The sequence below is a fragment of the Myodes glareolus genome, chromosome 7 (assembly GCF_982192425.1).
Source record: "Myodes glareolus chromosome 7, mMyoGla1.1, whole genome shotgun sequence".
Lineage (NCBI taxonomy): Eukaryota > Metazoa > Chordata > Mammalia > Rodentia > Cricetidae > Myodes > Myodes glareolus.
This window is the reverse complement of record NC_142032.1, coordinates 56,623,345-56,637,707: the sequence shown is the minus strand read 5'-3', so window position 1 is coordinate 56,637,707 and position 14,363 is coordinate 56,623,345. Positions and strand designations below refer to the sequence as shown.

General features: G+C 48.2%; 2 protein-coding genes across 2 annotated transcripts; one reads left to right on the top strand and one right to left on the bottom strand.

The window, feature by feature from the left end:
• Positions 1-1,119: 1,119 nt before the first annotated feature.
• Positions 1,120-3,074, bottom strand: Banf1 (barrier to autointegration nuclear assembly factor 1). The gene is made up of 3 exons (XM_085693515.2): positions 2,930-3,074; positions 2,166-2,304; positions 1,120-1,648 (listed from the first exon to the last, which is right to left on the bottom strand). Exons 2-3 carry the CDS (start codon positions 2,286-2,288, stop codon positions 1,502-1,504), a joined length of 270 nt encoding a protein of 89 aa, XP_085549641.1. The 5' UTR covers positions 2,289-2,304; positions 2,930-3,074; the 3' UTR covers positions 1,120-1,501.
• A 123-nt stretch (positions 3,075-3,197) lies between these two features.
• Positions 3,198-6,719, top strand: Eif1ad (eukaryotic translation initiation factor 1A domain containing). Its single transcript, XM_048457940.3, has 6 exons — positions 3,198-3,584; positions 4,619-4,837; positions 4,928-5,036; positions 5,130-5,238; positions 5,393-5,440; positions 6,402-6,719. Exons 2-6 carry the CDS (start codon positions 4,751-4,753, stop codon positions 6,553-6,555), a joined length of 507 nt encoding a protein of 168 aa, XP_048313897.1. The 5' UTR covers positions 3,198-3,584; positions 4,619-4,750; the 3' UTR covers positions 6,556-6,719.
• The last annotated feature ends 7,644 nt before the right edge of the window (positions 6,720-14,363 follow it).

The following is a 14,363-nucleotide window of genomic DNA, read 5'->3' as shown; positions in this document are numbered from 1 at the left end:
CTCTCACTCACTCTGTGTCCACCTCTTTATTCAAGTTTCAGATTAACTTTCTAGTATTACAGAGAACATCGTATTAATATTCTCTTTACCATGAGATCATGAAGATTTTCTTGTCTTGTGCCGTCACCCTCGCTTTCCTGGATGGTCAGCGCTCAGATGAGCCGCATTTGCACTATCAACAAGTCACTGCTCATTTATTTTTTTTTACATTTTTTCCTTTTTTTTATTAAGAACTTTTTAAATACAGTTTTTTCTCATTTTACATAGTTATCCCCGTTCCCTGCACTCCTCAGAAAGGGTAAGGCTTCCCATGGAGAGACAACAAAGCCTGACACTTCACTCTGAGGTAGGACCCCCTCGCCCCATCAGTGATGCTTTCTGTTGGTGGAAAGAGCACCAAGCAGGAGTGTAAACAGAATTGTACCTGGTCCCCACAGCCCTCACCCATATGAGGAAGCTGAGCCTCAGAGATCATTGGTTACATGACACAGAACAGTCTACCAAATTACAATCTGAGTTCAAGTGGCTATTTTCTTGCAGCAAGTTCACGGGCAAATTTGCTTTTCTGAGCCCCAAATCTCTTCACCTCTCCAAAATGAAATAATTAAAAAATGTTTTCAAAGACGTTAGCTTCAGGATGTTCACAATGAGCTTGACAACAGCGGGACTGGAATTTAGTTTTCAAGTTTAACTGTTACATTTCTATGGTAGCTGGACAAATAGCAAGTGTCCCACCTGTTCTTCCCAGAGGCTGAGAGCACATGACATGATGACTGGCAGGCGACCTCTTACCTACATCCTATCCACCCTCTTCCTGGTAAACTTTGACTCCTACTGACTTCTCCACCAGGTGCTGCCTGACCAACTGTTGACATCTGGAAGCCTACAGCCTACCTGGCTCCCAGGAAGAAATCAACCCACAGTCTCTCCCACATTATTTAGGAATTGGGACACCTAGGGCACCTGCCCAAGGCCCACATGGCTAGGGTGGCTCCCTCTTGGGAGGGGAAAGGGAAGCCACCAGTTTCGGTCTGCACTGATAAGAAGTGAGGTAGATGTGTTCAACCCCGGGGAAGACACAACTCCCAGTCCACCTGCTTTCCAACACAGAAGACCAACTAGGAAGGCCACTGACTTTATTAATCTAGAAATATTTATAAGGAGAGTGACTATTTTTGCCAAAAAAAAAGGGGGGGGGAGCCAAAGGGCATCCAACAGATGGTGAAGGGAGTGAGAAAGGGACCAGAAATCCATTCAGGAAAGCTGGTAGCTGTTGCCATCGACCTGCAGGGGGAGGAGAGGCAAGGCATGCAGGGGCAAGAATTCCAAAACGGATGAAAGGCTGTGGGGAAGAGAACTCCCAAAAGACCCTGGAGTACACAGGAGGTGACGTGACAACAGCAATCTTTTCCTTCATGGGGACAGGGAGGAGCCCCACCCAGCTGCCGACTCTGGAAACTAGATTCTGTGGCTGGGGGGACTGAGGAGTCCCCAGAGTGCACTACAAGAAGGCATCACACCATTCTCGAAGGCACCCAAAGCAGTCCCGGGACTGCTTGGCATTAGCACCACATGTGTCTTTCAGCCATTCTCGGAAGAGGTCTTCATCTTTCTTTAGCACCAGAAACTGGCCAAGAACCACATAAGCCTGCAAAACAGGAGAGGGCACACAGCTAAGCGCCTCGTGGGCTAAAAGCAACAAGACTATGTTGATGCCACCCAAAAGGTCAGATTTCTGAAGCTAGGAGGGCCAGCTGGTGAGGCCTTGGGAGGGCAAGGCCATTTTTGTTTTAAGACAGAGTTCTTGCTTTGTTGCCTGGACTAGCATTAAACTCGATGGGAATCCTCATCTCAACCTCCCAAGTGCTGGGATCAGAACCAGGACCCACTACACCTAGTTCCACTTTTGTGGCAATGAAAACACCCAAAAGGATGGGACACAGTGAGGCACACCTTTAACCCCACCACTTGTAAGGTAAAGGCCCTGTCTCCACAACAACAACAACAAAAAACACTAATATGACCTTACCTCCCCAGAGGCCCCCAAACCACTTCAAATTATCTACCACTGTCTCTACTTTCCTCACTCCCAATTTTTTTGTTTGGAAACACCTGTTGCCAACGTTCACTCCGACCCCTCCCTGGCGTTTGTGGTCATGTCACACCTTATCAAAGCCCCTTTCCTCCAACTTCTTGCCCAGGACTTCACCAATCCCGGCCAGGCTCCCCACTGGCTTTTCCCCCATGGGCTCTGCCACGAAGTCTCGGTGCTTTTGGGAGGTTGTCATCTTGATCAAGTTTAACCTGGGAATCCCAAAAAACAAAAACAAACAAACAAAAAAAAAGGCAGGTTAAGGCTGAAGACCACAACTCCCAAGGGCAATCTCCTAGGTCATCTATTGTGGCTGCTTCCTCGATTCCCCTCATTTCACACCTGAGCAAACTGAGGGCCAGCCAGGGACGTCTTTCCCCCGCTATTGCGGAATCTCCACTTTTTGGTTTGGGTACTGACCCAGTGGAGAGGACCAGCTTGCACTAACAGGTGGCGCACGCAGGGCACCGCAAAGATTCCCAAACCCAGCGGCCAGGGCCCGCCCCGACGCTGTCCCTCTCGGTGACCTTGGCTAGGCAGACGCTGACCCCGCTCCGACCACGTGGTAGGAATTGCAAACGGGGTCTCGCGGCCAGCGCCGCCCTCCAGAGGCCAGCTAGCGCCGCGCACCCGCTCCGCCGGGCCGCAGGCCCCGCCCCGAGCGCGCCGCCCCGCCCCGCCCCCTCCACGCGCCGCACCGCGCACCGCCTCTCCCGCAGTGCCCGGGCGGCTCCGTTGCAACGGCGCGCCGCGGCCATGAGTGCTCCTCGACCTCTCTGGCCGCGGCGCGCCCCCTCCGCCCAGAGCCCTCCGCCCTGCCTTGCCTCTCACGCTCACCGGCAGCTCCGGCTCTGGTAACGGCTGCTCGCGCCACTCGGCCGCTCCCGCCGATACCTCAAGCTACTAGAACGTTCTTCGATTTCCGCTTCCGGGTCGTCTTACGAGCCGCGTTCAAAATAATACCCAAATTGGGCGCGTCTAGCCATCCAGAGCCATAGAGTTGAGGCGCAGCCGCTAAGCGCGGCGCCCACAGGAGTCGCTGTTTTCCGGTTCCTCACAGGAAGCCGCGCTGCTTTCTGCGGTCTTGTTTCTCCGGCCGCCCTTCCCAGCTGGTGAGGCCGTGGCCGCCGAGGAGACTACTATCATCTTTTCCCGCCCGGTGCCTGGAACGGAAAGACTTAGGTTTGCCTGACTAGTTCGAGGGACGAGTTAAAGGAACGGACAGCGAAGGGGCGGGGCATCCGGAGGGCTACTGAGAGGCCCGGAAGTGCAATTCTCGCGGGTTCCTCGGAGTCCGGGCTGTCTCCAGCCTGCTGACGGAAGCTAGGAACACCCAAAGTCTGAGGCCAGGCGTCCAGACCGGCCCCGCCGTCGTGACCACCTGCAAGTCGCGTCCCTCTGCTTCCGTCGACCGAGGCTTGAAGTGAGTCGTAAACGAGCTGCTTCCAGCGTCACCCTGGAAAACGGAGCGAGCTTGTGTAACGCCGAGCGGGTGAGTGCCGCAATGATCGCCGCGTCCGTCTACTCCGCGGCGTCTGTTGGATGGCTGTCCAGACTTGGGGCTGTTCAGGCATGTGGAGGAAAGCTGGTTCGCTCGGACTTCTCCTAAAGAGGTCGGAACGATCGCTCGGCTTGGGAGGCGCGTGCGGCTTCGTCGTCCCAGCCGTGCTTCCCACAGGAGTAGATCTCGTAGGGCTTGCCCTGTCCTGGGGCCGGGAGCTCATCTGCTCAATTTTTGTTATTGAGAGGGTATCTCGCTATGGAGACCCGACTGGCCTCCATCTTCCGCAGAGATCCGCTTGCCTCTGCCTCCATGGGTTGGGATTAGAGTTTTGAGATTAAAGGATTGAGCTGGGCGGTGGTGGCGCACGCCTTTACTTCCAGCACTCTGGAGGCAGAGGCAGGCGGATCTCTGAGTTCGAGGCCAGCCTGGTCTACAAAGCGAGTTCCAAGACAGCCGAGAGTGTTTCACAGAGAAACCCTGTCTCAAAACAACAAGAACAAGACTGGACTGAGGTTAAAGGCTTGAGACACCCCCACCTCCCAGCTGAGACTATAAAACGTGTTTCGTGGGTTTGTTAAGATTTGCAGTGTGTGGCTACTGCAAGTGCTCTTGGAGGCCAGAAGAGGGCATTGGATTCCCTTAGAATTGGAGTTAGAGTTGGTTGTGAATCAACTGATGTGGATGCTGGGTCATGTTTGCTCTTTTTGAGACAGTATCTCCCTATGTAGACCAGGCTGACCTCGAACTCAACAGTTGTCTGCCTGCCTCTACCAACCAAGTGTAGGAATAACAGTGTTATACCAGCATCTGGCTAAAGGTTGTGTTTTGTTTTTTGATGGTTTTTTAAAATGTGTATCAGTGTTTTTACTTGTATGTATGTCTCCAAAAGAGGGTGTTGGAGACCCTGGGACTGGAGTCGGGGCAGTTGTAAGCCCCTGTGTGATTGCTGGGAACCACACATGGATTCTCTGCAAGAGCAAGTTGCACAGTACTGTAAAAAAACATGAGCTTGTTTTTAACAGGACAAGGAGGTGCTTTCTCATATAAGGCTGCTTCTCTTGAAAGCAGTCCTGGCTTCTAAGTGTGCCATCAGAATAACTCTGGAAGAAGAGCTGACTGTCTCGGCCCCCTAGCAGCCCTGGACAGAGCCCAGCATGTCTCAGGCCACCAAGAGAAAGCATGTGGTGCGGGAGGTGCTGGGGGAGCATGTGGTGCCCTCGGACCAGCAGCAGATAGTAAAGGTGAGCGGGCTGGGGCTGCGTGAGGGAGGGTTCGGTGCAGGACAGTGTGTACTTGCTGACACGCCTAAGTCTTGGTCTTTCCTGGAGCAGGTTCTCAGGACTCCTGGTAACAATCTGCATGAGGTAGAGACAGCCGAAGGGCAGCGCTTCCTGGTGAGCATGCCCTCCAAATACCGCAAGAACATCTGGATCAAGAGAGGTTAGAAGCCATATCCCTCCGCAGTACAGGGCCAGGCCTCGGCTCTTGATTTTCTCCCTCACGCAGGAACACCTTTGTCTTTGTCACCTGCAGGGGACTTCCTCATAGTTGACCCTATTGAAGAGGGAGAAAAGGTGAAGGCTGAGATTTCTTTTGTGCTCTGCAAGAACCACGTGCGCTCTCTGCAGAAGGAGGGGCACTGGTAGGATAATCTTGGGTTCTGGGGTAGTGACTTCCTTGCTAGGGAATGGGGCAGGGGCGGGGTGAGGTTATGCCTTCCCAAGAGGGACATTTGGAAACAACTGTTTGCTGAGAGTCTCTCTTTGTGTTCTGACCTGGCTTTTCTCTTCTCACAGGCCTGAAGCCTTCTCTGAGGTAGCTGAGAAACAAAGCAATATGAACAGGTGAGGAGCAAGCCCCTCAAAAGACAAAAATACAAGTTCACACCTTGGTGCCTGAAGGAGAAAGATGGTCCTGCTTTTCTCCTGTTGAGAACTTCAGCATACATAGTGGAGTGGATAGCCGTGAGTGTGGCTTGGCAGGCTCATGCCCCACATTACAGTGTTGACTTACTAGGCAAGTGTCTTCAGGTGCGTTGTTTAATATCTTCAGACTGACTCTTAACTGGGTATGCTAGTACATGCCTGTAATTCTGGTGGAGGCAGGAGTTTGAACCAGCATGGTCTACATGTAACGGGTCCAAAGCCAGCCTGAGCTACATGGAACTTTTTCTTTTAAAAAGAAAAAAAAAGTTCATCTAAGAGGATTATGTAGAGTAAGGAAGGCAATGCTTAGTGTATCAGTTCGCACCTGGAGGTCTCAGCCCCTTTGGGAGTCACATGTCAGATATCCTGCATATAAGACATTTACGTTATGATCCATAACAGGAAAATTACAGTTATGCAGTAACAATGAAATAATTTTGTGATTTGGGTCATCACAGCATGCGGAACTGTGTGAAAGAATCAGAGCATTAGGAAGTTGTGGGCCACTGGCTTAGCACATCAGCTGTTGGAAGTGGGAGCTCCCTGCATCTCTGATGCTAGCAGAGTTAGTTTTTGCTTCCTTACTGAAATCAGTGATGGGGTGGATAGGAGGTAATCCTTAGTGTGTTTCTCTGTTTGCTCTTCTTCCAGAAGCCCCTCCTGTTTCCTTGTTTATTACGTAGCCCAGGCTGTCCTCAAACTCACCATCCTCAGCTTGCTAAGTCCCAGGCATGTGCTACCACATCAGCGTTTTGGGCTCTTGGGTTTTTAGAGCCATATCGGTTCCTGAGAGTTGAGATGATGGTCCTGATTTTCAGAAGCTCTGGGTCATAGGTCTGGTTTTCCCAGATGTTGCTTACTGTGTCTTTCGCTCACACAGACAGAGTCAGCCAGAACTCCCCGCTGAGCCACAGCTGTCAGGAGAAGAGTCCAGTTCTGAAGATGATTCTGACCTCTTTGTCAACACCAATCACAGACAGTATCATGAGAGTGAGGAGGAGAGTGACGAGGAAGAGGAAGAGGAGGCAGCCTGAGCCCAGGACTCGCTTCTCTACTTGCTCAGGGACTACCCCTTGGTTTATCTGGGCTTGGACATTCCCAGGCTGCCTTGCAAGCCTTTTCTTTTGGATGGGGACAGGACATGGCCCCTTTCTGAACTGACCTAGAAGAATTAAACCCCTGGTGGGTAATGACTTAACACTGGTGTCCAAGTGGCTCTGTGTTAGGGAAGCTCGTGGTGAAGTGAAGCCCTCTTTTCTCGGTGGAGGCCTTGGTCACCTGTTTGTAGAATGGGAAGGAACTGGGGTTTGGCTGGAATCTGTACCATGTAACTTGTTCACAGCACCTCTCTGGGCACTGGGTACCTCATCCTGTGCTGTGCCTCCTTAACTAACAGCAGTCATTACCTGCTTACACTCAGTAGTGATTCTAGTAGTTAAGGTTGCAGCCTAGGGCCTCTTAAGCACGGCTCAGGACAAATCCCGTGGTGCCTTGTGAGCCGCTTCCCTTCCTTCCTAGTTACCCTTACTGTAGCACTGCTTACTGAGTGCTGCCGTGTAAATGACAGCCCATGCACCTCTCTTCACCTCAGCCGCCTGTCATCTCCAAACGTGTCTGGTCAGGGTACCTCTGTCCTTACCATGTCCTGATTTTTTCTGAGTTTTGCTAATCTCCTGAGGCTATTAACTCTCCTATAGTCTTTTCTTGAGATGGTTTCTATAACCCAGGCTTGCTTGGGAATCACTGCCTGGGCTCACCAACTCAGTGGTTGTCCTGCCTCAACCTCCAAAACCTGGGATTACAGGTACAAGCCACTGTCCCTGGCTGGGCTACTGGCCTTGTATTAAAGCCTGTTGTAGCATCCTATCCCTTGTACCGCAACATCAAAAGGCTTGTTGTGCCTCATTCCTTTGCACACAGCGGCCTCCTTTCATGCACTCATTTCAGAGTAGTTTTCCCTGTTACTCTAGCTTGAAGAGCCTTCAGTGGTTCAGGCACTCAACAAGCTGCAAACTGCTGTGAGCCATGTCCTCTCACCTCTTGGGAGGCTCTTCTGGCTGTACACTGCTAGCACTAACCCAGCCACTGCTGAAGACTGGGCTCACAGCTTAGTCTTCCCTCTGCTGGCCATCTGGCCATCCCACAGCAGAACCGTTCAGCCCTGTTGCCAACTCCTATAGTGCTGTGTACTGATTTTTGTTGTGAGCTAATGGGACTTCTACTTTGGAGCCTTCCTCTTGTTTTCTGAAGGATTTTTTTTTTTTTCTGTTGTGGATTGGTCGATAGTTGATGGGTGTGTGGTCATTATGGGAGGTATATATTAGCCTTGGGTATGCTATATAGAACCTCTTGTTTCCCAACAGGAAATCTGGTGATCACACCCTCCTCAACTCTCTTCGTTTTTTTTTTTTTTTTTATGATACTAAATGTATCCTTGAGTATACACATGTATAAAATATAGATGTATAGGGGTCTGGAGAGATGACTCAGAGGTTAAGAGCACTGACTGCTCTTCCAGAGGTCCTGAGTTCAATTCCCAGCAACCACATGGTGGCTCACAGCCATCTCTAATGAGATCTGGTGCCCTCTTCTGGCAAGCATACAGACAGAACACTGTATACATAATAAATAAATCTAATATATATGGAAAAATAAACCAGGTGGGTTAAACGTTAAAGATAAATTTATCTTTAAGTTCTCTGAACTTTTGTTTTTCAAGACAATTTCTTTTTTTAAAATATTTATTTATTTATTATGCATACAATATTCTGTGTATATGCCTGCAGGCCAGAAGAGGGCATCAGACCTCATTACAGATGGTTGTGAGCCACCTTGTGGTTGCTGGGAATGAACTACAGGACCTTTGGAAGAGCAGGCAATGCTCCTAACCGCTGAGCCATCTCTCCAGCCCCCTCAAGACAGGATTTCTCTGGGTAATTTTGGAGCCTGTTCTGGAACTAGCTTTTTTTTTTTTTTTTTTAATTTATTATGTATACAATATTCTGTCTGTGTGTATGCCTGCAGGCCAGAAGAGGGCACCAGACCTCATTACAGATGGTTGTGAGCCACCATGTGGTTGCTGGGAATTGAACTCAGGACCTTTGGAAGAGCAGGCAATGCTCTTAACCACTGAACCATCTCTCCAGCCCCTGGAACTAGCTTTTGTAGACCAGGCTGTCCTTGAATTTACAGAGATCTGCCTACCTCTACATTACAAATGCTGGGATGAAAGGCATTTGCCACCACCGCCTGGCTCTCTGAAATCTCTTAATGAAGAGGTTTTGGTTTTGTTCGGTACTGAGGATTGAACCTAGGGCATTTACCACTTGGCATGGTAGGTAGGTTAGTGTTCTACTAAACTATATCCACAGCTTTTTGGAATCTGTCATTTACGGGAAGGCGATTGCTAATGTTTTAACTAGAGAAAACCATTTGTCCCTATCTCACCCATTAAATGACTTGTTCTTTCCTCGGTGATAATGCCTTTTTAAAAACTCATATCCAGAAAGGTATTGTTGGTTCACACCTTTTATCCTAATCCCAGTACTTGGGAGGCAGAGGAAGGCAGATCTGGGTTTTAGGCCAGTCAGGACTACACAGTGAGATCCTGTTCAAAAACAAAAACCAAGCATCACGTCATATGTCCTTAATTGCAGCTCTTGGGAGGCAGAGGCAGTGTATCTCTGTAGGTTAGAGGCCAGCTTCATTGACAGAGTTCCAGGACAGTCAGGGCTGCATGAGAAACTTTGTCTCAAAAACAAAACAGAAAAATGCCACAGAACTATAACACTGTCTGGGGTGGGGGATGGAGGCTCTATCCTAGCCAGGTGCAGCACATATCTCTAATCCTACTTAGGAAAGTGAAATCAGTGGATCAAGACATTAACACCAGTCTGGACTGTATGAGACTTTGTCTAAAAAAAAAATAGATTCCTGCATATACAGATTTTTTTTAGAATTCCAAATCTGCCCTGTGGGTCTTTACCTACACAAAGTTTTCATTACATTTGATCCCTTGTAGCTCCCTCACTCCACCAGCCACCATTTCATATTTCCTTATAACATAAGAATTTTAGAATCAACTTGGTTGTTTCCATTTAAAGGCCGTCTTGGCGGGGCTAATGAAATACTTCAGGCACACACTTGCCAAGTCTGAGGACTTTATTCAAATTCCAGGATCCAGATGGTAGAGACTCAACACCTGAAAGCTGTCCTCTGACCTCCACAAGTGTGCCTACCACCACCCTTCCCTGCATGGGAGCTAACCCAAGGCTTTGTGCATGCTAGGCAAGCACTCTGCAAACTAGCATAGGTTTTATATTTTGGGGGGGGGGGGCTAGTTTTTTGAGAGAGGATCACTCTACAAACCATGGCTTTCCTGGAATTTATGTAGATGAGGCTGACCTCCAACTCAAGAAACTGCCTATTTTTGCCTCCTGAGTGCTGGGTTTAAAGGCATGTATATCATGTCAACTATTATTGCCTTTTCTTTTTCTTAATACCTGGTACTAGAGATCCAGCCCAGAGCCTCATGCCTTGTAGAAGAGTGTCCTGCCACTACTTTACAACCTCAGCTTCTCTGATAATTTATTGGGGTTTGTTGTTGTTTTATTTGAGACAGGGTTTCTTTGTGCAGCTCTGGCCATCCTGGAACTCACTCTGTAGACCAGGTTGGCCTCAAACTCAGAGATCTGCCTGTCTCCCAAGTGTTGGAATTAAAGGTATGTGATAATATGCCTGGTAAATTTACTTATTTTTGGTGTTTTGTTTGAAATAGGGTATTTCTACATAGCCCCGGTTGTCCTGGAGTTCTCTGTGTAGACCAGGGTAGCCTGGAGCTCACAGTGATTTATTTATTTATTACTACTTTTACTCACTGCGGCCTCCTGCCAGCCCTGCTGTGATTCTGTTCCGTTGCTGTTTTGAAACAAGGTCTCCCTATGTGACCCAGCTGGCCTCTAACTCACAGACTGGCCTCTGTGTCAATATATAGGGATCCATCACCTACAAACTTGAGATAAAGAGGTGGGTGGGACATGTCTATAATCACCATGTTTAGAAGACTGAGGTGATAGCATCAGGAGTTAGAGGCCAGCCAGGGCTACAGAGACGCTATCTCAAGAAAAGGAAGGGAAGAATTATTTTGGTTCAGTTTCAGAGTTCTAGTCTCTGGCTGCTTGGCTATGGCCATGCAGCTTTGGGCCTGTGATAGTGTGATACCACACAGGGAACCTGTTTGTAGCAGAGACCTCTCACCTGGCGACAGGAAAGTAAAGAGAAGACAGGAGACAGGCAGGCAGCACAGTCTACACAGCAAGTCCAAGACAGCCAGAGCTAGAAAAATCCTGTCTCAAATTAAGAGGAAGACATGACCAGCGTCCCAATATCCCTTTCAGAGGCCCACGCCTGAGGTCTCCACTAGGCTCTGACTCTTATTTATTTTTATTACTTTAAGATACTTTGGGCTGAAGAAATGGCTCAGCAATTAAGAGTATTGGCTGTTCTTCCAGGGGACCTGGGTTCAATTCCCAGCACCCACATAGCAGCTCACAACTGTCTGCACCTCCTGTTGCAGGGGTCTAACACTCTTACATAGGCATACATGCAAAGCACCAATTACATAAAATAAAAACTCTAAACAGGTGTGGTACACGCCTTTAATCCCGATATTGGTAGAAGGGACAGAGCAGGCAGCTCTCTTGGGCTCGAGTCCAGCCTAGTCTACAAAGCAAGTTCCAGGACAGCCAAGACTTTGTAAGAGACCCTGCCTGTATCAAAATTATTTTTATTATTTTAAATTGTGTGTGGTGTGTGTTGCAGGGTGGGGGGTGTTATGTACATATGAGGGCCCAGGTGCCCACTGAAGCCAAAAGCATTGTATCTGCTGGGCTGGAATTATAGGGACTTGTGAGCTACCAGACCTGGATGCTAGGAACTGAACTTGGGTCTTCTGGAAGAGCAGTAAGTACTCCTAACTGCTGAGCCATCTCTCCAGCCCCTTTATTATCTTTAAATTCTTTTCCTCATACGTTTCCTACATTTCTTTATTGGCCTCTTTATTGTGTATATTCAGGTGGGTTTGTGTAGAAATATGTGAACATGAAGGCACTGTGGGGGCGCAGAGGGATCCTCCAGGTATTTTGATCACAGCAAGAAAAGTAACTAATTTATACTGTTTACCAGTTCTAATAAAGAAAAACATTTGGGAAACCCTTTCATAAATGCCTTCAATGGGGTTCTCTAAAATACTTGTCTTATTCTTTAATCGCACTGTTTGCGTTACCAAGCACCAGAAACTTGTTTCCCACTCAGGCTGGTGACAGGTACAGTGAACCTGACTGGTGTACCCTAGAAACTCCTGTATGAGGAGTGTGTTCTTCCATGTGCTGAGAGCTCCAACTGCATGACTCCGATTCCTGGAATATAGTACAAGCAGTTTCTGGTGACTCTTCAACACTGTGGAAGTTACAAGCAGTGGTCACAATAAGCATATCACCCATCAAGGCAGCTCTTTGTGGTGGTCGCAGGACCCTGTCTTCTTGCACATGCATTAAAAAGCAGTTACAAAGGGCCATTCAGAATCTGTGTGGCCCAGTGGCAACTAAAAGTCTTAAATGGAATCATCCCCAAAATAGCAGTTCCCACAAGGTATTGCTGCCAATCTTCCAGAGGTGGGGTCATTAGGAATGCCAAAAAGCACAACCTGCAGGGAAATTGCTTATAGAACACGAGGCACCTTTGGAGCAGACAGGGAGGGAAAAGGAGACTCCCAGTTCTCTTCAAAAGGGTACTGTGGTACAGAGCAAACTTGGGGCTTTAGAGTTTGGCTCAGGGTCCTTCATCAGTTCCGGGTTGTAAGTCAAGCACAGAAAGCAAGAGGTGGAGACCTTACAACTTCAGGCAAGTTCCACAATGTAGAGGAAATGTGTTCAACGAGGTGGCTGCCCTCCCTCAGTGTTTTCAAGCTAGAGAGGCATCAAGGTGCATGTGGAATGAGGTGGGAGCCTGCACGGTCTCTTTGGTTTAAATGTGTCCATATTAAGGAGCAAGGAACTTGAGGGGGGAAAAATAATACCCAGTCCAGGGCCCTATACGATGAACCAGTAGATGAACCACTTAGACCAAGCCTCATGGAAGGAAAAAACTCTCGCAACCTGTCCTCTGACCTCCGCACATTTTGCTTTTGATAGTTTCTCCATTTAAGAACACTAGTTTTCCTGGAATTCACTTTGTAGACCAGGCTGCCTCTGCCTCCCGAGAGCTGGGAGACACATATATGTAATTTAAATTTTAAAAACCTTAATTCAAGCAACTCTGAGTTGTGTACATTTTGCTTTCTCTGAGTGTCTCTTAACCCTTATGCTTAAGATCTACATTTAAAATATCTTTTAATAAATTCTCTTTGGGGGGAGCTGAGAACTTGCTCAGCAGTTATGAGCATTATCTCCTCTTCCATAGGACCAGGGTTTTCATCCTCAACAACAATGTGGCAGTTCACAATCACCTGTAACTACAGTTCCAGTGGATCATCCCCTCTTCTGGCTTCTGCAGCCTCCAGGCAAGAAATGTGGTAAACAGACACAAAGATGCGAGACACCCATCCCCATATAAACCATAATAAAAACCCTCAATTCAAAAAAAAAAGAAAGAAAAACTGTTAACAGGAAATAGAACAAATAGAAACTATTAGTTCTTATAGAAAGTGTTCAAGCAGAAAATGTATTTTGTGAGTCATTTTAGGTCACAGAGGCATTTCCGGGGTCAGAGAACTAATCTGTTCCCTTTCAGAGTCCACCCCCAACTATTATTCTCACTTTATTTTTCGAGACAGGTTTCTATGTAGCCCTGGCTGTCCTGGTGAACTCACTCTGTAGACCAGACTGGCCTCGAACCCACGGAGATCCACTTGCCTCTGCCTCAAGTGCTGGGATTAAGGGCTGCAGCACCACCACCCAGCCTGTTCTGACTCCTAATAGAAATTAAATTTGCCTATTACATTGTAGATTGGAAACAGGCACAATTCCACATCTGGTTATCTTCATATGCATGAGATGCACACACATTCTTCATTCTGTTACAGAAATATCAACTATTTACCCATTCTGCCAATGGCCGTGGATTGTAGCATTGTTAGGTACATCCTTGTTCAACGTATTGAACTTCACAAAAGTGCACTTTCTGTTGCTAAGCCAACATGTTTTTAGTTTAAAATGGAAATTTTCAAAAATATCCAGAAACAGCAGAACAAAGCCTCACGCTTGCCACTGAGCCCTACGCACTGTCGATTCATCAGCCATGCCTCATGACTCCTCCTTCCGGTTTTTATTTATGCTGGGGTAGTCACTGTCACATCCATCTAATGGTGTATATTACAGTAAATCTCTGTAACAGGTGGGCAGAAGCAGTAGGCAGAGCACCAGGCTGGAAGATGACCTCTGGGACCTCAGAAGAATGTAGGCATAGCTTGAAGGAACAAGGGCTCCAGAACAAGGAGCAAAGGTACAACTGGCACTGGACTTCTGGCCTGTGGCCTGGGTTCCTGTCACCATACCCTCAGGGCCAAGATGTACCTATGAAGTATATCTGGATGGGGAACACCCCTGCCTTCCCATGAGATACCATGTTGGGAGAGGCCTAGACGTGAAATAGCTTCTCAATGAAGCCTGAGTGGGATTCAGAGATCATGCCTTCTCCTTGCAGCTCAGAGCCCGAGACTCAGTAACTTCAGCTAAGTCACACAGCAGTAAACTGTGAAACTCAGAAGCCAAATCCAGTCCCTTGATGCTAATGCCCTCCCCCCAGGTGACAGGAGGTGGCATCTCTGCCCTGCCAGGAAGGGTTG